Source organism: Lepisma saccharinum, chromosome 10 (genome assembly GCF_977018435.1).
Source record: "Lepisma saccharinum chromosome 10, izLepSacc3.1, whole genome shotgun sequence".
Lineage (NCBI taxonomy): Eukaryota > Metazoa > Arthropoda > Insecta > Zygentoma > Lepismatidae > Lepisma > Lepisma saccharinum.
Genome location: NC_139238.1, coordinates 52,556,924 through 52,580,981, shown reverse-complemented (window position 1 = coordinate 52,580,981; position 24,058 = coordinate 52,556,924). Strand labels below are relative to the sequence as shown.

The following is a 24,058-nucleotide window of genomic DNA, read 5'->3' as shown; positions in this document are numbered from 1 at the left end:
AAGGCAAAGTTCCCTATGTAAAAGGTGGATGTAGCACTGTGCTTGGTCAATGATCCGTTTCATTCTTCATCATTAATCCTTGTAGGTTGCATTTGGTTTCAGTTTGTTTTGAAGTCCAGAAAGTCTAATCGGGACTATAGAGTTTAAAGTGGAATCCAGACCACTTAGTGCCTCCACCTGTATAGAAAGCTACACACGTTCATTACAAGTTCAAAACGTTACAACTTCGCCTTTGGGAGGCTCTTATAGTTGCGAATACCGCAAGTCGCGAGAGTGTGACATAAAATAAATGTAACACAGAGAGAACGATAGAATTATATTCAGATTAATGATTACCGTTAATTAATCTGATGCCCTATCACGACTGGCAAGATGAGGGACAAAATAATGGAAGACAAATTATTACGTAATTGTATGTGTCCGTGATCTTTGCTGAATAATACCTTGCTTGGAATTGGTTGAAAAAACAAAATGCTCCTCTAATACACGTGTGTTGTGTTTCTATATACAGTATTATGAAGATATCAATATTAAGATTAATTACATAATTATGATTGACGTAAATGCTATTCTTACCACTACATGGGTAGAATATTTCACCAAACTGAAGAAATCTCCTTGGCGAAGTGTATCCAGCAAATAGACCATCGCATCTTTTATCTGGTCCAATTTCCTTCCATTCATAGATCTACTCAAGTCTACTACTAGTGTCACGTGTCTTGGTAGAGGCTTCAAGCCCACCGGAGAAAAGTAATGAACGAAGTAATCGCCAACCACCTGAAAAAAATGGCATATTATCTGTCATTGTTCAAGATGACATACATAATCCCAATTTAATAAACAATTTAACAAATCACCATACCCCGCGTGAACTTGATTAGTGTTTATTGACTAGACGAAGCAATTAAAACATGCTAGCAGCAAAAATGTAAATGTATTATCTTGGGACAAACAGGGATATGTATGTATATTTTAATAATGTAATCACCATTATAAAATCACTGCTTTGAGATGGAAATACATGAAATTTTACGGTCCATGCTGATAGCAGCTGATGCTTCCTAGTCTTCATACAATACTGTACATAAATTTGTATTAAGCCTAGAAGTGCTTACACATATTAAATTTATTTCATGTAAAGATTTAATTTTGAGTCCACAGCAATACTCTAATAACGACACTATTTTATCCTATCAATAATGGAATTGAAGAAGAAAGTTTAACATAACCAACAATTAATTAAATATTTGTTATTGCTCATGTAATATTTTACCCTCATTTCATGCCTATAAAATTAGTTACACATTTTCTTTATTTTACGTGATCGCAATGAAATCCATGCTATTATTTTTAAATTGAATTTGTTATTACTAAGATGTGTTGCTCTACATTAAGTCTCTCGATATAAAATTTTGCTAAATAATAAAAAGAACATTATGTAAGTGAATAGGATACTCAAAAGATAAATATTTCATCGAATGGGAGCAAGGTTGGGCAAATATTGGGTTGGTGCGAATGAAATGTCCGGCCCAGGTGCGTCATTGCCAAAGGCCAAAAATATCAAAACTACAATACCTGGTTAATCAAAATAGTCGCGGTTTGCAGCCACATACTTTTGTCATCGCTCAGCCAACAATTGGATTCTATGGCGAAAGAAGTCTGGAGTCTGCGACGCAAAGATCTCCGATCTTCAGCAAAGGTCTCCCCTGTCAGGAAGTGATCGAGATGCCGGAAGTGATGGTAGTCAATGGAAGAGAGGTCGGGAGAATATGCTGGATGAGGAAGGGATTCATATTGCAACTCATGGAGAGCCTGCACCGTCCTTTGTGCGACATGTGGGTGAGCATTTTCATGCAACACGAGGACACCATGTCTGTGGACCATTGCTGGATGCTTGTGGAGAAGTTTGTGGTGCATTTCATGGAGTTCAGCACTGTAACAATTTGCATTGATGGTTTCACCTCGCCTGAGAAAGACATGATGGATCATGCCCACCATAGACCACCATACCAGCAACAACACCTTCCGTGGGTGGAGAGGTGGTTTCGGAAACCATCCTGGACGTTGATCACGATCCAATCATTGTCCTGATCGTTTATGATTGTCATAGCACATCCATTTTTCATCTGAAGTGACAATCCGATGCAGGAAACCATCCCAGTTATTCCTTACACTCAGAGAACTGCACACCTCGAGACGGCGAGTCTTGTTGACCGGTGTCAAATCATGTGGTACCAATGAGTCCAACTTTTTCACTTTACTGATCGCATGCAGCCGCCAAACGACAGTAGTATGGTGTATGCCTAACTCGTCTGCAATGGCACGGACACTTTTCTGAGGGTCCGCTTCCACGGGGTTCCTGAGGAGTTCATCCGAACATGATGTTGGTCGATGGCCACTGGGTTCATTTTGCAATGCTGTGTCACCGGAACGAAATTTGACAAACCAGCGGCGAATGGTGCTTTCATTTACCATTCTTGGCCCAAATGCACTGTTAGTGTTTTTGGCAGCTTGCTGAGCAGAATGTCCCAGTTTGAATTCGTAAAGACAAATCACTCGCAATTGTGTGTTCTCAATGGTGCACTTTCAGATGACCCTGTTCAGCAACACACTGCCTCATGACTGTCTTAGTGCTCCAGCCTGTTTGCTGGACGTATACAGAGTTTATGACATTAGACCTGTGACCTCAGTCAATCCCTGTGTTGTGTTGTTGAGGTGAGTTTCCCACCAGACGTCAAAGCGGACATTTCATTCGCACCAACCCAATAAAAAGTGACCTTGAAAATAAGGATAAGAAAAACCATTGACGAATTTCAAACTGAACTATGGACTTATCTCATCGTCTTACATTAACCGAAAACTAATAATGAAAGGGATAATGGAGCTATATGTCTGATCTTAAAAGAAACGCAACATGCCTGCGAAATATATATATATATATTTTTTGTTTTGCGGCGTAAGGGAAAATAGGTGTTTTACATAATTTTGATGTGCTGAATTCAAATCTGCATACAGTTTTCCGGCATCACGTAATGGTCTTTTACTATTGTGATATTAAATATTTATTGACTTACTAAGTTTTCAATAATACTAAGCATCAACCACACTATTAAATGTCTGAAACACTGGCAAGAAACAACAAAAATTAAAAAGACAAGTGTGTAACATGAAAATAAATTGTAAAGTCATGAAATATTTTGAAAATATAAAGCAGGCAAATTAAATTTTCTTCTCCTTCGTTTTTTGTTGCAAATGTTCGCTTTGTTGATTGTTTGATTTGGTGTTTTATGCACAGTAAGGCTAATCGGGACTGAACCTAGAGTTTAAATTGTGTGCCGAACCACTATGTGCCTCCACAAACAAGGCAACGACTCTACCACTGTGCCATCGGGGAGGCCCTATGTTTGGTTTGTTGATTTCCGTTTGTGGTCTTGACGATTCTCCCTTACTAAACACCAACAGTTTTCAGGCATCATGCAGACATCCCACCGACCCTGATATAACATTTCCAACTTCTTACGGTCCTAATGGAATCTCTCTCCCTGTTCTTATTCATTTAATGCCCCTACGTTTTCGGGGAAATAGTCGAGGTGCAAGTGCAGAAAATGCAACTGCAAACATATGTTACAACCGAGCGTCTGCGCTTCCAAAACATGCTTTTCACAATCTCTTCATGTCTGATATCTTTGGCATTGACCAAAAACTTGTTGATTACTTCTATAAACGATTTCCATGCCCGAAGCTCCAAGTCAATCATTGTATATCTGAATGCAGAATCTTTAGTGAGCTGGTGAATCTGTGGACCGTCAAAAATACCCTGTTTAATCTTTGCCTAGGACAATTTAAATTTTTGAAAGATGTATTGGAAACAAAAAATAGTTTTGACCAAGGCTTTGATGAACTGGTTAATTCATTTTACACTTAATGTGTAAAAGAAGTAACAAAACGTTATATCGGTTAATTAATGGGAACTTGGCTATATATTTGTATCCAGCACTACGTTTTTCCTTTTGAGCCAATTTGAAGTTTGTTTTTGGGTTTACTGTCTCATTTGCACAAAAAGCATGGGACTTTAGTTTACCCTCCTTGCTGTCCAAATGAAAGCCAACACATCTTCAGATCAGAGCTCACGTACCACTTATGTTCATTGTATTTTTTTCTAAAACAATGGACACAGTTTCACAATGGCGTACGTAGGATTTTTTTTCGAGAGGAGCTGGAATTGTGAAGGTGGATAGTCCGTAGCTACTTCTAAGGGGAGCGGCATACACAATAATATATTTCGAATATTTAGAACATTCCACTCTCACAAATGGCAATCGGTGGCCATTTCAAGTGGAGGTCTAATTTACCACTCTGGTTTCTTCAGAGTTCTTCATTGATTTTATTTGAAAATGTTGATTTTCTCACAATTTCGGAAGGGGCTGTAGCCCCATCACCCCCCTGCGTATGCCAGTGCAGTTTGATAGGTTCCTTTAAGTGAATGAGCAATTGCAACTTATGCTAGTTGATTGTCATTGTGAAGAAGAACATTCTTTAGGCTTCTTTTGCTAGAGCCATTACATAGGCACCAGACTTTTGGTTCATAAATAGTTTCTATGCATCCAATCAAGCCAGGGATATCACAACAATACACAAGTTCCCCTCCTTTAACAAAAAAATCTTTTAATTCTTCTTCACGATTTATGTACCAATAAAAGGTTATTCCAGCAACTAAATGATGTTTTTCTTTAGTCTTGGCCCCAAAAGTACACTCTTTTCTCAGATTGGCTTAAATCACGTACCAAATCAACCAGTTCTGTCTGAGAGAAATTTTATGGATCTTCTGAACCTGGTGAAAACTTAGATATTCTTCAGTACTTGACATGGATGATGTTTCACTCTCTGGTAATGTTGGTGGTGTTGGAATTGGAACACCTGGTCCATGTGTGACAGGTTGTATTGCTGATGGTAGATTTGGGCAGCGGCGGCGATTGGGTCACAAAACCGGGGGCAAGGCACCAAAACTGGGAGTCAAAGACAGTACATTTCCCTTCGTAGATAAGATTTAGCATAGTGGGAGGCAAAAGTGGCGAAAACTAGGAGGCAACGCCCCACCCCCTCGCCCCCTGGCATTTGGGTATTTAATATTTATTGTATTAAATCCAGATACGTTACAACAAAAAAAAATAACAGTCATTATAATGGTTTTGTTGCTCACGCCAATTCTTTGAATTGTTCACACATCTTTCTCCACTCGAGTTTGCCACTTTGGTTCTATCTAAGTGAACATCAAAGCAGCAGCAAACTGGACAGAGACACACACAAAGAAATGACAACCACAGCCGAACCGATACGTGTCAAAGTCGCTGATTGTTTGGAGCAAAGAGGTAGTGCGTGTTAATCTCATTTCTTGTTAAGGTCTGCAAGAAACGAAATGAACGTGAATGGAGCAAACCAAACCAAACCAAACCAAATCTCATTCATGCAATTACAGAACCACTATTTCGTTCATAATGAAAGGAGAAAAATCTGTGACTTGAGCTTCTTGTTGTAGTGTTGTTTGCACACTGGCGTTTGGCATGAAGATCGTCAGTTCGATCTCCGGTATGGCTTCAGGAGTACATTGCTGGTGTCATTTAATCACCACACGAACAAAAATATTACAATACACCATATTTTGCAATGTCCAAGCATGTAAAATATCATTCTACTAAGGTCCAAGCTGTACTTCTAATACTATTACAGTCACGTCATTACAATTAACCATGCGTTGGTCGCGCACGGTCTCTCGTTCCGGGTGTGTGATTTTTACGTCGTTATTTATCAATGATTATTTTGTCAAGAACCTCCCTTGGTCTATTTCAGTTTCTAACCTTTCTCTTTTGCCCCTCGATTTTGTTTTCAGCGTTAGTAAGATATTCGAGCCCCTAGGGAGGGTTCCTTGAAGCCAATTCCTGTCAGAGTTCATGCACAGCTATATGCGTACCTAGTTTTCTCTGAAAATCCGATATGCCGTTCCATGCCCATTAACGAAGAGTGCCCTTTTATAATTTTATAGAATTTCAATTTTTGTAGTTTTATAGAATCTCAATCGTTGAAAGAAAATATCTAATGGTAATAATTGAGGATATGCCGTTTTAGACCATTAACTTGGCAGATTTTAAAAACCCGGTCTCTGCGACGAAACTTTTCTCGCGCGACCGACGCAGGGTTAATGTACAATGTATGTATTATTGTCTTCGCCCATATTCGTTTATAATTATTTCATCATTTATCCACATAGTCGCGATTTACCCAAGATGTAGAAAAATGATATTTCCATAAAGTTTGTTGTTACATTATACAGGGTGTTTCTAAAGGTCGTTTACAACGCTTGGGAGGTGATTCCTCACACGAAAACAAGCAAAAAGTGTGAGTAACATTTTTACGACTGAGGCTTCGTTTCCGATATAGGAGCCTCGCAAAAGGTGACAAAGTGAACGTCACACTTAACTGGGACGAATACTATCACAGATAGAGAGGCGGTTCCAAGGGAATCATAAAGGAATCGTATGTGCTCAGTCCGGAAGTCACTATGAAGAGTTCACTGCACGCATGCGCAATGGAGTCCTCAAAGGAATTGGGGATTTCCAGCAAGAACAATGCATGGAAAGGGTATGTAACGCAGCAAGAAGGACCGTGACAATGAGAAATGCGTTAAAGACAACACATTCCGACCTCAAACATCAAAACATGAGCACGGAACACAAAATCCGAAAAGTTGAGCACGGTTGCATACCCCAGTTACACGCGAGGAATGAACGAATCATGTCATGTGACATACGAGAGACACATTACTCCACCAGGAGGAGGAAAAGAAAAACACAATATCAGATGATTGCGACAACGTGTATTTTTACACGCGACAACTACGTAAAGACATAAAGTGGACTTAAAACAACAACTCAATAAATCAATCAATCGAACAAAAATAGGTACAAAACAAGGTACTGATTAATGAAAACAAGTTTAACAGCAGTTAAAACACATTTGTTGTATTTGAAGGTAGTATTTATACGAGTACAATGTATATCGAGATTAATAATCGACTTAATGTGCTGTTCTCAACTGGCACAAGCGGGGAGAGGGGGAGGCATAACCGAGAATACATCAGAGGCTCTGGGCCTCCCCGATGGCGTAGTGGTAGCGTCGTCGCATTCGGATCCCGGGTTCGATACCCGGTGGAGTCACATGACACAGTGGTTCAGATCCCATTTTGATATACTGTACGTTCAGTAGAGAACAATTCAAGCATCAGAGGCTCTGTTCAATTTTCTATTGATTGGATTATGTTATTTTACGTCGCCTTTCTGCCAATTTTGGTTAACGCGACGTTGCAATGAGATGGATGAAGGGACATACACAGGCACATATGATGACACCATGCAATTCATACAGCGGGTTATATTGGCTGTAGGTCTGGGCAGCAAAGCCTCGGTCGTCTGAAAAAGGCAGTCCAAGGAGTACTACGTGTAAGTTGGGTTGATAGTTAGGTACATTACAAAAGGGACATCCATTCAATCTTCGAGAACATTTCGATAGAAGTACAACAAACGGGAACCTTGTGTGATATTGTACCCCGTACTTTTAATTTGCACATACTTTTTGAAATGTGAAACCTGACATGAGTAAGGGTGTTCTGTGTGGGTGTCCTTTCATGAGTTCCATCAACCGTTGGTTCTTTTTAGCCCTTCCATTCACCGTGACTAACAAGCCGAATGACTGGAGACAAAAGCACAGAACAAGCAAACATGAGACGGTTTAGCGTTTAACCAATTAGTTGGAAACGGTGCGGCATTATCAAGGGGTCGAGAGTCATAATTCCGTGAAATCACCACGCAGTTTCAATGAGCTTAATCTCGGAATGAGACGAGATATTCTACGACGCTGCTCGTTTCTTAATTTCTTCTTGAAGGATCGCGTTACGTTAATTTCATTCGCGCCGAGTTGTATTATATTTGCGTATGCAACAATGGGAAACACTGTTGACGGCCAACGTGGCTGAGTGGTCTGAGCATCACGCTAACAAGCCAGAGACCCCAGGTTTGAACCATGATCAGGCATGAATGTGTCATGATTCGGGAAAGGATTTTAAGGTGCAAATTATGGTCGGGAAAGGAAAAAAAATGTTTCTGAAAATGTTTTCAAGAATGTGCTGATAAAATGCCTTTATTCCATACTGTCTTCATCATCATCATCATTCTTACTGGTGTAAGTAACGTCCCGCGGAACTTGGCTTTTCTTTTGAAGGGTGGTGCTACAATCAGAGAACTAAATGCATCATATCGATTGATGCACCAGAATGCATCGATTGATGCACTAAAGTATGTTTTGTAGCTTCTTCAAAGAATCATATTCATATTTGATGCATTTGGGTGTATTTTTGTATGTCGTGAAAGAAACACCAAAGTGCACCATTTGATTCAAGTGAGGGTTTTTTTTTCAGTCGAGATGTACTTTAATGCATCAGTTGATGTTCCTTGATGCACCTTCCTGCATCTTCTTGGATGATGCACTTAAACGTTTCGTCTGAGCTACATGAATCATCAAAACGCATCAGCTGATGCATTAAAGTGCATCTTGACTGAAAGAAATCCTCACTTGAATCAAATGATGCACTTTGGTGTTTCTTTCACGATATGCAAAAATGCACCACAATGCATCAAATGTGAATCTGATTCCTTGAAGAAGCTACAAAACACACTTTAGTGCATCAATCGATGCATTCTGCTACATCAATCTATATGACGCGTTTAGTTCTCTGAGTGTAGGTAGGAGTGGAAAATTTTGTTGCTTTCGTTTTTGGGATATGCTTATTCCTGCTGCAACTGCAACAGCTGAGTTTCTAGGGTAGGGAAGAGGTTTTTGCTCCTGTTTACTTGGCTGGAGCTTGAAGTTTTGAGGTGTTGTCCTCGAAAGGGTTTAATTTGCCTCCTTAGAGCCTGAGCGTACCGGCAGTTCGTTGGGGGTGGGGGTTGTCTCCCTCGGCTGGTATGAAGGAAGTGAAGGATTTGGTTCTTCCAAAGAAAGTACAAGGAAATTTCAAGAAAGGTATATGAATTTACAATGGGTCTTTGGTTCCTAATTTATTTTGATTTTGCAATTCGGCGTATTTTGATGGGGGATTAATTAGCGCCCGCCTTCTGTATATAATGCGCGCGGACCGCATAGAGAACGGTGGTTCTGCCGAATAGGTTTCGTTGAAGTTTGTGTTTTCTTTCGCGGGTTTTGCTACATTATCTTAAGAACTATTGGGTCTGCAATGATTATATTGTACTATTTTATAGCTCTCGTTCCGCTCTACAAAATGAGACTATAGGATTTTATATAGCTGCTCAAAAAGAGTGAATTTTTTTTTCTGTCCAATATTTTTTAACAAAACATGAAAAAAGAGTAGGAAAAATGTGCTGAAACAAAAAAGAGGGGGTACAAAGAGGATAAAAAAGGTAATATAACGAAAAGATGCAACAGAGTGTGTTCACTTTACTTAATACATATCTCAAACGATCGTTATGAAAGCAGCTATATTTTTGGAAAGGTGCTGCCTGCACCTTAAAATCCGTTCCCCAGCCATGATACTTGTCCCATCAGGAATTTAATATATTTGCCTTGGCCTGACCGTCACGTTTACTTGGGTGTCCGGTGACTTTTGGCTACATAGTGTACATAACATGGGATTAATTTCTAAAGAAAGGAAATTGAGTATGATGATAGTTCCAAACTCTGATTTAGCATAATTTCGTTCTTGGTATTCGCTGTTTCATTTCCGTCGTCTTCTACCTCTGCTTCTTATCTTAATTTTCTTCTTTTCCTCTTCCTTTCAATCTCTGGATGACCGTCTTCATGACACAAGACATAGTCCACTAAACATCACGTAAACAACCGCCCACTACCAAAGACAAAAATGGCGGCGGCAGAACGATGATCCAGCATCGTTTTCTTTCTTTGCAGAACTTCATCTCCTTCTTCACAATCTTGTACCAGAGATTCATCTCTTCCATTCTGTTTTCGTTTGGTCGTCTCAACATTTAGCGCCCTAATGAAAATCTCTTTTGTATGTATGTATTTTAATGTTCTCTTCTACTTATTACTACCAGTAATATTGATAATAAATAATATGCAACAATCTACTCCGCCATTAAAAAAATACATTTCCTTCCAAATATACGCATTTCCTTTTTATATTTGAATCCATAAATTGAAGTCACTATAAGCCCCCTGCCCCCCCCCCCAAAGAAAAAATCAGAAAACTGTTCGGATTGAATGGAAATATTGCCGGCCAAACCTTCTTCACTTTAATTCGTTTTCTTTCTCGAGGGCCTCTTCGATTCCGTAGTGGTAAACAAAGACCCCCCGAGTTCGATACCCCCAACGGCATATAGTTGTTCGGGTCTCACTTTAAATTATAGGTCCAGCGCCGATTTGCCTACCAGTGCATAAAGCGGACTTAAACTTCTAACTTAGTTTTCCGCAGTGTAATATTTCCAGAATTGAGAAAAAATGTCAACGAAACAGTCAAGTGTACGCCCAGTTACGTTGTTTAGAAACAGGCAGGGAGAAGAATTAATGCAAAATAGATAAATTTCTGCGAAATTCTTAAAATGTGCCGAAAACTAAAACATTTTATGGGGCACGTTTAATTTTAAAATTATATTTGTTAAATAGTTTATAAAAACTCTTTTAATAATAATATAGCTACATGGTGTATTAACGAAAACTAAAACTAAAGTGGACATTAGTGCCAAAGTCGTAAAATTCATGATTATCCTTTCCAAGATATAATTGTAGCATTAGAACAACACCCTTCATATGATAACACACAACAAAGATTTTTCTTTATTTGCTTATAATTACAGACGGATTTGAATCTCAATTTGGAATGCTTCTTTATCTATCTACCTCAGAAATAACAATATCACTGCATCGGAATCCGTGCAATTATATGTTCACAAGTCACTTTCACTCGACAAGCAGAAATTCCTGCGGCAGAAACATGACCATCTTCTCCAGCACCCTGTCTTGACCTTATAGAACTCCATCTCCTTCTCAAGGATTCTAAAATCCAACTTCAGCTCTTCAATCAGATTCTTTTTCGTTTCCTTAATTGACAGGCAATGGCTTTTCATGAACCGCACAGCATGTTCGTGGTCGAGTCGCTTGGGTTGTTCAAAATAATATTTGAGTCTGTTTTCGGAAGCCATCTGTTCGTCCGAAAGCTTTCGTTTAAGGCTTGCTTCCAAATCCTGGATCTTTTTGTCAAATCTAGATAGCACACTTGTAGAAAACAGCTTTTTCTGCAGTGAGGACTTCTGGGAGTCCACGAACTGACTAAGTTCTTCCTCCGCACGCTTCCATTCACTGTTATAAACTATGGATACGGGACTATCTTCGCTCTTTTCAGCTTCTTTGTCGCCGTTTGCCTTTCTCTTCTTCTGGTTTTCGGTATGGACAACTATCATTTGCCCTCTCTTCCCTGCGAAAGTTAAAATCTCAGGTGCCGGGGGGGTTCGCTCTTCTCGTGGTGGACTTCCCACGGAGCCCCGCTGACACTGAATGCAATAGTAGCAAGGCATAAGCGGCTTCTCCTTTTTCTTCCCAACCATCTCGTAGAAACTTCTCTCTTCCTGAATCCTCCTGAACTCTCGTTCTATATGGTTCATTAGATTCCTCCTGAACAGTTTTACAGTCTTGCATTGGAACGTAGCGAATTTCAATGTGTAATGTGCTCTGTTGTTCTTTTTGGAGAGCAGGAAGTATTGCAGCTCTTCCTCCTGTTTCGATTGCAGCTCCTCGCACCTCCATACTAATGCTGCTTCCAAGCTGGCAACCTCCTTCTGGAAGACGGTTAACGCGCTTTTCTTCAAAAATTTCCCTTTCAAGCTCTTCATTGAAGAGGATTTTTTTGCTTGAACAGCGCAGTTAACCATCACCATCGTGTCCTCCCACTCAGCACTAACGTAAGTTCTGATGAACTTTTCGCCCCGTCGAGAGCGCGAATCTTCATCTGCAAGCTGCGAGGGCGTTGTTTCCTCTACTTTAACCTTAATTCCATCAAAGCGATCCATTTTAGTAGTTTCGTGTTGCGTTGCATCGTCCCCCGAATCTTGAGTGTCTGTGGGCGAGATCGCATCAACTGCCAGAGCGCCTTCACGATTCGTGGTCGATTCCTCACGATCTTCTGCCATTTGACGTGTCCTGGCCTCATAAATCCTCTCATGATGTCGTTTATCCTTTCCAGCGACCTGCACGCCGTTGGAAGAAATTCTACTGTAGTCGTCGCCTCTTGTGTAGACGTTCCTAGCAGTGCTTCCTTCCTTCGATGTGCTGGCTTCTCCAGGTGGTTTCACATCGGCAGACAGAGCGTCTTCATTATTCGTGGTCGATTCCTTACGATCTTCTGGCAGTTGACGTGTAGTGACCTCATAAATCCTCTCATGATGTTTTTCCTTTCCAGCGACCTGCACGCCGTTGGAAGAAATTCTACTGTAGTCGTCGCCTCTTGTGTAGACGTTCCTAGCAGTGCTTCCTTCCTTCGATGTGCTGGCTTCTCCAGGTGGTTTCACATCGGCAGACAGAGCGTCTTCATTATTCGTGGTCGATTCCTTACGATCTTCTGGCAGTTGACGTGTAGTGGCCTCATAAATCCTCTCATGATGTTTTTCCTTTCCAGCGACCTGCACGCCGTTGGAAGAAATTCTACTGTAGTCGTCGCCTCTTCTGTAGACTTTCCTAGCAGTGCTTCCTTCCTTCGATGTGCTGGCTTCTCCAGGTGGTTTCACATCGGCAGACACAGCGTCTCCATGATTCGTGCGTGGACCTGCGCGGTCTTCCGTCAGCTGATGCGTCACGGCCTCGGTCATGTTTTCAAGTTCTCTTGCATTGTAAGGAAACTGTACGCCGTGGGACAAGAGTTCGCAGTAAATGTCACCGCTTTCGTGTACGTAGCTAGAAGAATACTCAGATGTCGGTTCCCTCTCGTCATGATCCGTGGGTCTTCTGCCACGGTCTTCTGCCAGCTGACAAGTCACGGCCTCGGCCATCTTGTCAAGTTCTTCCTTCTGAGGAATACTCGTTGCTTCCTGTATTGTTCTCCTCGCTTTCCCTTCAAAATATCTGTCGCAGCAAGCACAGGGTGCTGCACAATCTATAATATAGTTCATTTCCAGGGGTTTTATCGGCAAATCACGGTTTAGTTTAAAATCTCTCTGCGGCAAGTGGCTGCGTGACCCTTTGACGCTCTCTTCTTTTCCAGTGCACTCATTCTGGTCGGTGGCCTTTCTGAGCGACTGCGAAGTGCTCGGTGCCCTAGCAGCGATGCCATATCTACGCTCGTCATTTACAATGTATGCACCTGGCGATTCATTATCTTTCACCCCCCATGCAGGAGAAAGAGTGACGACCAAGGCTTCTCCTTCAGGCAAATCTATCTCTTGGCCACGTATCGGGTGCGAATGTGAGTTGGGGTCCCGATGCCTATCTTCTGCATTAACTTGTAGAATATCGTCTTCTGTTAAAGCAATGTTCGTTCTCTTCTTAATGTTTTCATTGTTCTCAATGGTAAGGAAGATTGGATCCTTGTTGGTTTGAATCGTCTCCGTAATTTTGAAGTGCTCGTCTTGGGAGAGAACAGCAGCTTCCTTTTTGGTTTTCATATCACTCCTTATCACTGAACATTCAACAATCTTGTGAAAACCATGAACTAGCACGTCGAAAGCTCTAACTCGTAGCGTTTCGTCAGTCATCTTATAAATTTCTCTAATGCTGACAGAAAAGATTACTCGAGGTTGGCCGTCCGTCTGAATTAAAGAAGCGTATCTCAGAACCGAAGATGATTGATAAGACAGGAGTCGATAGATGACAGAAGAGCTGTAAAGACGATCCTCAAAAGTCCACACTGTGAAGAACTGGGTTGTTTGTATGCGATATGCATGATGCGAGTAACACTCGTCCAAATTTAGAAATTTTCTTAAGTAGTTTTCTGCTTGACTTATATGTTTATGTACATCATAGCAAAGTCCCGCAAGCAGTTTTCTCCGAATTGGGGGATTAAATGCGCTTGTAGTCTGTCGACTGAGAATTTGCAGCCTGGTCCTGACGGACATCAAATCACGAAAGATCTGCGAAACAAGATCCATAGCGCTATCTACTCACTTTTGCACCGTTTTTTCTTCGTAGCGTTTATCGCACGTCTATGTCCAAAAACTTGTATTCGCAGGTCTAATTACCGGGCAACGTGTTCTCCTTTATATTCAGAGCCAACAATGCGCTTGATCGTTTATGAACTGTTGCTAATCCCATTTTAACTTTTGCTCTGATAGTAATTATTACTTTGCTTCCCTTACTTTTACAACTCACTCGTGTTGCTTTCCCGTTCACTCGATCTAATTGAACCCTTTCGCTGCTCCCTTAGGGAATGAGGAAACGACAAGCGCTACAGGAAGCGAAGAGGCGAAATACTTTTGTAGCTCCACCGCAGTTAAAGAGTGTGGAGGGATTGTAAATGCTCGTCTAGTTCTCGAAATATATACTACAGGGTGTCCCACGAACGGCGCAACTGGGAATTAAGAGTGGCGTTACTTGTAACCGAAACCTGTACATACATAAGTCATACACCAAATGTTTGCCCTGTCCAAGTAGATATTTTTAAACATAGAAACAACAAACGGGGTGCAGTGTTGTTCATGCAGTGTTGCCAAATGTAAGTGAAAGTGTAAATTTATTTTTCCACAAAGCATGGAAAATTGCATGTCAAACATTCGTACGTAAATTTGGACGTCAATTTCCACCTTGGGTAGGTGGACTTTTTCGCCATCTATAGTTCAGAGAAGAAAACCGATCGTTCTCGCGTATAGCCAATCCTGAAATGCCTCGTAAAGGCGTACCGGTCCAAATGTGTGTTTTAAAAAAAATATGAGGTACAGTGGCAACACTGTTGATGTTTGAAGGCAACAAAAGGTATGTTTAGTGATGGTCTATGACATAGAAATACTGGAAACAGGAAAAAAAGAAAGTGAAAATTATGGTGAAAATAGTGTTATTTACCTACTCCTGGCAACCATGCGAAATAGTCCACCTACCCAAGGTGGAAATTGACGTCCAAATTTACGTACGAATGTTTGACATGCAATTTTCCATGCTTTGTGGAAAAATAAATTTACACTTTCACTTACATTTGGCAACACTGCATGAACAACACTGCACCCCGTTTGTTGTTTCTATGTTTAAAAATATCTACTTGGACAGGGCTAACATTTGGTGTATGACTTATGTATGTACAGGTTTCGGTTACAAGTAACGCCACTCTTAATTCCCAGTTGCGCCGTTCGTGGGACACCCTGTATAAATTTGTGTGTGGATATGATGGTTGATGTTGTTTACTCTTCGCTTTTCTGCCACTTTTTTGGCTAATCGTGAAGATGAGTGATTAACTCAATGTACAGACACTCAGAAATAACATCCATGCTCAGGTCGGGGATCGAAGCCGGGCCTCCTGGGATCGTAGTGTGCTGTGATAAGCCTGGTAAGTGCATATGTATTTACATATATTTAGGTATGTATGAGTGTATAAATAATTGTTTTGTGCATATCGACGAATTGCCGTTTTCACTGTGGTTTGTCTTTTGTGATGGGTGTCTGTTAAACTAACGTGTTCGCCCTGTAAAGCATATAGTGGTTCTGATCCCACTTTAAACTGCAGACACATTCACGGTTAGCCTTTGTGCATGAAGTGGACTTAAGAAAAAAACAAGTTTAACAAGCAAGTGTGTATGTGAAACAAGAGCTAAATAAGCAAATAAAATATTTCATTATTCACCGTCGCGAGAAATACGAGTAAAAAACGACACCAAGAATTAGTATTTTTTTTTTGTAATTTAGCGCGCCGTACTCTGTGGCGCAGCGATCAGCAAAGCGCGCTACGACACCAGAGTTCAAATCCCGGCCTGGGCGTGTTCTTTGGCAGTCTCCATTCAACAATTTTATCATATCATCAGGTAACTTCATCTTCGCGATTAGCCAATAGTTGCAAAAAGCGACGCTAAATAACCAAAATCGAATCGAACACAGAGACGAGAGTCTACCACGCAACACGCTCGCCACATTTTTACGACTGAGGCTTCGTTTCCGATATAGGAGCCTCGCAAAAGGTGACAAAGTGAACGTCACACTTAACTAGGACGAATACTATCACAGATAGAGAGGCGGTTCCAAGGGAATCATAAAGGAATCGTATGTGCTCAGTCCGGAAGTCAGTATGAAGAGTTCACTGCACGCATGCGCAATGGAGTCCTCAAAGGAATTGGGGATTTCCAGCAAGACCAATGCATGGAAAGGGTATGTAACGCAGCAAGAAGGACCGTGACAATGAGAAATGCGTTAAAGACAACACATTCCGACCTCAAACATCAAAACATGAGCACGGAACACAAAATCCGAAAAGTTGAGCACGGTTGCATACCCCAGTTACACGCGAGGAATGAACGAATCATGTCATGTGACATACGAGAGACACATTACTCCACCAGGAGGAGGAAAAGAAAAACACAATATCAGATGATTGCGACAACGTGTATTTTTACACGAGACAAATACGTAATACCCCATCCCCACACGCACAACAAACAACAAATGGTACAATGTCTTACGCACAGACACTGTACACCAACTGAAGATGTCACTTTCACCACACAAAGGGGGTGGGGAGCAATACCAAGAGTGTTCTCACTGGGATTTGCCGAGGGCGATAATCACAGCCGGTTTTCAAAATGTCTGTCGTTCACTTCTACGCAGAGATGACAGCGACGAATCAAGGATTGTCGAGTACGAGCAAACAAGCCAGGTGCATCTGCTACCGTCGCGGCGGCGACGTTGTTGAGAGCAACGAGATCCTCAGCTGATGTGACAGGTGTGTCGTATACGAGGGTTTTCATTTCTCCCCAGAAGAAAAATCGAGAGGGTTGAGATCTGGTGACCTCGGTGGGCAAGGCACAGGCTTATTCCTACCAATGAACCTATTGCGAAACACATCATGCAGGAAATGTACTACATTACGATCGAAATGAGCTGGTGCCCCATCGTGTTGGTACCACATTTCTTGCCGCAGTGGCAAAGGTACGGTCTCCAACAGTTTCGGCAGAACCTCACTAAGAAATGCCTGATACGTGCGACCATTCAGGCGAACAGGGAGAATGTATGGTCCAATTAAATGATCATGTACTATCCCGCATCACACATTCACTGAAAACTTGTGCTGGTGATGGGCCACAAAAAGTGCATGTGGGTTGTCAAAGTCCCAGACATGACTGTTTCTACTAATGAAGACATCCATCCCGGTGAAAATGGCTTCATCTGTCCACAATACCTTTGCCCCGAAGTGAGGGTTTGTGTCCAGCTTATGCACGAGGTAACAGTTCTTGTACTTTCTGCAGTTTAAAAGGGTGCATTCCTTCCTCTGACAACACTCGCCAAACATTCACATGAGACGTGTCTCGTGCCCGAGCGAGTGCCAGAATGTTCTGCTACCGCTGTTAACACATCTTCTGCAAACTGACGTGTGCGTACACTTCGGGGTCTTCCAACTTCTTGCCGCGGTGGTAACACTGACCCTGTTTCACGCAGTCGACTGCCCACTACCTGAAAGAAGGCGTGAGACGGTAAACGTCTATGTGGAAAGCGTTCTCCATAAAGACGCCTCGCCTCACGGTTATTACCACGTGCCTCCCCATACATAAGATGCATGTCTGCTAGCTGCTGGGTCGTATACGCAGCAATCTGCGTAATATGGAGCTGGAACTACAAAGTATCGTTTTTGTTTAACACTGACACACTGCACAAATTGGCCGTATCACCGTACGAACATCACAGACCAATTGTTGCGATATTTGACTTGCCCACCCCACCACGTCAACTTCTTTCAATACAACATACTAGTACTTTTCAATGCGTATGACAACCTAGAGCGAACTGCTGATCATATCCCAGCACCTGCAACAACTGCATCTTCAGTTGGTGTACAGTGTCTGTGCGTAACACATTGTACCATTTGTTGTTTGTTGTGCGTGTGGGGAAGGGGTATTACGTAGTTGTCGCGTGTAAAAATACACGTTGTCGCAATCATCTGATATTGTGTTTTTCTTTTCCTCCTCCTGGTGGAGTAATGTGTCTCTCGTATGTCACATGACATGATTCGTTCATTCCTCGCGTGTAACTGGGGCATGCAACCGTGCTCAACTTTTCGGATTTTGTGTTCCGTGCTCATGTTTTGATGTTTGAGGTCGGAATGTGTTGTCTTTAACGCATTTCTCATTGTCACGGTCCTTCTTGCTGCGTTACATACCCTTTCCATGCATTGTTCTTGCTGGAAATCCCCAATTCCTTTGAGGACTCCATTGCGCATGCGTGCAGTGAACTCTTCATACTGACTTCCGGACTGAGCACATACGATTCCTTTATGATTCCCTTGGAACCGTCTCTCTATCTGTGATAGTATTCGTCCCAGTTAAGTGTGACGTTCACTTTGTCACCTTTTGCGAGGCTCCTATATCGGAAACGAAGCCTCAGTCGTAAAAATGTTACTCACACTTTTTGCTTGTTTTCGTGTGAGGAATCACCTCCCAAGCGTTGTAAACGACCTTTAGAAACACCCTGTATATGTCACGTAAAGGGGGGGGGGGTCAACATTTGGTATGATCAGGCTATCAAAATCCAATCTGCCACCAACGTACTTTGGAATATAAAAATTGGAAGGCTAAAATTTTATGTTAGGTACGTATATCTACGAACTTCTACCTACTTTGCATAAAAGGAACAGAAAATTACTATAAAAAGCTATTTCCAGCTAAACTTTCAACAACAATTCCAATTCCAGAATTAGTCTTTTCCTCCTTGCGATAAAATGAAAAATTACATCATCAATGCTGATTTTATATATTCCAAAATACACTTAACATGATTTCAATCTCTTTATTTTGAATATTGAATTATTGAATTTTGGAAACACTCTCTGGGGTTTAAACTGTAGCCAAGATAACAAAGAATTGGTGCATATTTGGATATAAAACTGGTCACAATTTTCTACTGCTTTCTGCACTCCCTATCAGCTCTTTTACCAGTAGCGTAACTAACACGCTCCCCCGCGACATTCAGTTGAGCCTACTCGTTAAAAAATACTATCTTTTCTACAATATTAATTCACGCCTATGTTTATATTAGGTACATACAAATATGTACATGTATGTAATTCGAATCAATGTAATAACTTGTACGGAACGTTGACAGACTGTAAAAAATTATATACATATTATAATTATCCGATGAAAATTCACTGTTGCTACAAATATTACAATACTGTTAATTGCCCAATACCAGTCTTCTTCGTTTTTGGCACGGAACCAGTATTTACAATGGCAATTTTCTACATACACAAAACAACGTGAATGCTGCAGATTGGTATTGAACATGTTATATATATCAATGAAGGATGTATTTCTGTCCTCATCCCTACTACAGAAGCTACACGTTCTTCTTTTCTCTGAAAGATTTACAATGATTGTGTTTGATTGTTTCACACAACTTACACCACATAATTTCGAAGTTTGAACAATCGGTTTCTTTAGAGTAGCCTAAGCGTTACAACCCTCCTTAGCATGTATGGATACAGTAGTTCTTGACACAGGTCGTCAATGAAGATTTACCTCTTGTGAGTTTCTGGAGTGTGGTAGTTTTGGTGTTGCTTTAGGTAAAATATATATATGTATTAAGAACTTCAACGTTCAGAATGTTAAAAATTAACACCATCGGCCATCTTCTACTGTATGTATTGATCATTTGATCCATTCTATAGACATCTCACTTGGTATAGTTACAAGGCGCATTGAATTCTGGCTTTTTCTTTTAACGCGTAAGATGAATACTTTTGTAATTTAAGATGAAATCTCTCTTCGACCTTTTCTCATTATAAAAATAATTTTTCATCCAAAGAAGTTTAGTAGGTTGTGATGTGTGAAATATTAATCAGTCATAATATTGAAACCAGTATTTGCAATTGTGCGTCATCTGGTTGCCATTTAAGGTAAATCTCACCATTCTTTGCATAGCTAATCTCAGCATCACGCAAACAAAAAATCTGTACCTCGTACATTTATGGTTTACTGGGCATATATTGAAAAATTTTGCACGCACCACGAAATCTCACAAGTTGTTCATCTATTGTAAAAATTGGTCCTGGACCATATGCATTGTGACAATTCCAAATGAAAAGTGTCCATACGTAATGGGAGGCAAGATTCATCAAAACCCACCAGTCTCTTGATATCCTCAAAGCAATTTGCAAATAACGTAGCATGACATTGTGGATCGAAAATTTTGCAAAGAAAAGTTCACCTGTCCAACTACGTTGCCTACATGTCAAAACTAAAAACCCTGAAAGCAAGCTTTCACAAGTTGTTCATTATTTCTTTATAACTCCATTTTTGCATTCAAAATATGATTTGTACCATTCACATCCGGTCCAATATTAGAAACTTCTGTTATTACGTGATGTTCTATCAGATGATGTGCCAACATGTTGATGGAAATTTAGTTCATCTGCTTCATCCGATAGTTCACTCTCATCTAAAATGCCATCACATTCTTCTTCTAGAGTTTCTACTATTCATTATCATTTAAGATCTGTCTTCCTTCAATTATAAAAGTCCTTCCCAGTGGGGGCTTTAACAGTTTGGATTCCAAAAATAGGGAGGTGAGGCAAGGTGCCAAAACTGGGAGGCAAAGATCGTTTACTTCCCATTGTAGATAAAGTTTTGCATAGTCCAGGGGCAAAAGTGGCAGAAAGTGTGGTGGTGGGGCAACTGCCCCCATGCTGCCCTACTCGCCGCCACTGGTCCTTGCATTACATACTGCTAGCAACGATGACACAGATTGAAATGTAGAGAATCCCAGTTACACATAAACCGTCAGTGGTCCAAATTTATTCCAGACAATAAAATGTATGACTGGCGTTAGAATGACCCCACATATTTAAATATGGGGTAGGACTAAAATATGTTTGTTTTTCTATCGCGATGAAAAACATTTGAAACAATAAATATTTTCTGAACATTTTAGGTACAGAGATTTTCCCTACATTATCGTGAAATTGCAGACATTTCCCATTCTGGGTGTCTGGGATTGATTTCTTTCCCATCTGTATTCCATCCTGCACGCTTCCAATTTAGACCAATAAAATAAGTCTGAAAATTGTTTTATGATCAAGTCGGTGCGCAAAGGTAATCTTGATAAATTTACTGAACCAGAGGGGGATTGGAACTGTGAAGCCCACTCCTTAAAGACACCAATGTGCATAATTGTATTTCTTCCATGACAATTTCTATACATGAATAAAAAGTGTAATTCACAAGTGATTTTTCTTACCAGGAATATTAATATTTCAGTTATCATTTACAAGTAATGTTTTAATGTATGAAACATTTCCTCTGTAAATATTATTTAGTATTACTTCGAGCATTTGGTTTTAGAAGTTTAAGTTAGAAATGACTGTACAATACTTATAAAAACTCTGTATTATTATTTGTGTAATCAGGCGACAGTTGGTAGGAAATTGTTTGATTTCCCATTTTGTTTCCTGCAAAGCCTCACAAATGGTGACTCATATATAATTTGAGGCAGTATTCCAATTACCATTGATATGCAAAATTGTAAATTTTGACAAGAAAAAAACACATGCTATTATTTGAGAGATAGAATCATTGAAGAACTTGCCACAGCCTCTGCCACTGATTCCCTGTTGATATCGTACTGCATCACGAACTGTCCGTCCACGCCTCCTTCCACGCTATCTCCCGCTACCAACCGCTGCTCCTCTGGCGTCAGGGAATACACAATATCGTACTCCTGGCCTCCGTGCTTCACAGACCTCACTCTCACGAGATCGTTTACTGAAATCACACACAACAGGAATTTCCACTACAAATACGATGAATTAGGAGTATTAGTTTCTATACAACGAATCTTATTTGTGCATGCTTCAAATATGTGTAGGTGTAAAAATAGCTCTACAGTGATAGCCTGTGGAAGAAGGTTCTGCGCAACAGAAATTGTGAACCAAATCGGAGAAAGGAGAGTAAGAGCTAACTTCAGGACGTAATAACTTTAGAACTATTAATGACAGCCTAGTGATAACACACCAAACAAACCTCCAACCAAGAAACATGCGAATTATATCAAAATACCCTCAACTTGTTTACATTACTAAAAAAAATACAACAAAATATGCTCTTTATAGCTTTACATGTCTAAAAATGCATATACTTAGTGTGCCTGCTGTTACAACAGCAATCCAGCCAGGAAGGTGGAATTATTTTTTCTAGTAACCCTGATGTGGGCTTAGTGTGCACACATCATGTTGCAACCATATCTATCACCCAATCCATAATATATGTAGCTGAATATGCAAGGAATTGAAAAATCACCGAAAAATATCCGATTTTAAGTGGTGTAGCACAAAGGGACAAGTGATATCCAAGCCAAATTGCATACACTACATAATCAGACCTTCCTTTTAATGTGTGTCAAAATTTCAACTTGTTATTGCAAGACGCTAGTGCACAGTGAAGGTAAACCCTTTAACGCCGAGAGCGTATTCAGCGGTAAGTTTAAAATTGCGCAAGATTTTGAAATATAAAATATATCTCCCTAACTACAAATGCCAGAGTTACAGACTATAGATCGTTTCTTTTAGTTCAGTCTAACGTACACGCCTATTGTTGAAAACCTCAATTTTCACTTACCAAATAGAAGAAGAAGAAGAAGAAGAAGAAGAAGAAGACGAAAGTTAAAAAAAATATTTGTTCACAAAATTTTAATTTCGCCCCCCCCCCCCCATCCCGTAGGCAACGCCTGAATGTGATGGTCTAAAAAGAACCTAAATATTGCAGAATATGTGTTTCATTCTTGTGGCAAGAATTTCTCACCTATTTCGGATACTTTCAGAGAAAAAATATAATATCTAATGTAAGAGCAGTAATTTCTTTCAGGGGATATTGCACTCATCCCTACCGAGTCCACAAAAAGTATATCAAGAATCAAATTCAACTTTACTAATTACTAATTGGATGCTTCAAGTCTTGTGTAGTACTCAAAACATGTATCTCCGAACATTGCCCGAGTCGCAGTACCCTTCAAAAGTAGAAAAAAACAAATGTGACATTTTCACACCTGCCGGCTATTAAGGTTTATAAACATGTATTGGAACAGATTACAACTTTTTTTGTAACAACCACAAAATTGGGATTTAACCAAGCAAAGAAAAACTAAAATGAAGGTAGGACTATTTACAGTTCTTTAGACTCACACGCACATTACCAAGCTGAGTTAAAAGTCATTAGACACGCTATCATTTCAGAAATGGAATGAAAAATTAAATATCTGAGTACCATAGCTAAAAGGAGGTGATGGGACCTTCCTAGATAGAATGACAACACATCCGCCATATTGATTTTCGCCATCTTATGTATCTTGGGTTAGATTATTTTTTTCAATTGGAAAGGCTTACATATCATATGTGACTCCTATATGATATATGAAATCAGGCCCGTTTTTTTCTCTCCGAATTTTCTTTCTGCAATTAGATTTATTTTGCCACATATCGTGTGGTACAAAAGTTATTATTGATTGATTTGGTGTTTTAAGTCCACTTTATGCACAGTAATGCTAATCGGGACTGGGCCCACAGTTTAAAGTGGGATCCAAACCACTTGTGCCTCCACTGGGTATCGAAACCAGGACCCCTTGATTACAAGGTGACGACGCTACCACTGCGCCATAGGGGAGGCACAACAGTTATTAGCTCAAACATTTGAAACAATTACATCCAAATGGCCATTTGATGTGCTACTATTTTGTGTTCAGTAGAATACACTTTATGCTCGTTGAAGGCACTTTGCCCAGTCCATATGCACCAAAACGTCTGTAGAAATGAATTGTGTTGTAGGCCTCCTGGATGCATTGCAGCTGGCAGGCCTATACGGGATTTTTTCGAGGG

At 40.4% G+C, this 24,058-nt stretch overlaps 1 protein-coding gene across 1 annotated transcript in view; it reads right to left on the bottom strand.

Annotated features, from left to right (window-relative positions):
- The window catches only part of LOC145993908 (uncharacterized), a 198,213-nt gene that overhangs the window by 48,299 nt on the left and 125,856 nt on the right, over positions 1–24,058 (bottom strand). Inside the window, exons 6-7 of the mRNA XM_083129820.1 lie at positions 21,778–21,953; positions 577–777 (exon numbers count right to left, since the gene is read on the bottom strand). Of these exons, the coding sequence (XP_082985946.1) occupies positions 577–777; positions 21,778–21,953 (377 nt within the window). The remainder of the gene's footprint in view (positions 1–576; positions 778–21,777; positions 21,954–24,058) is intronic.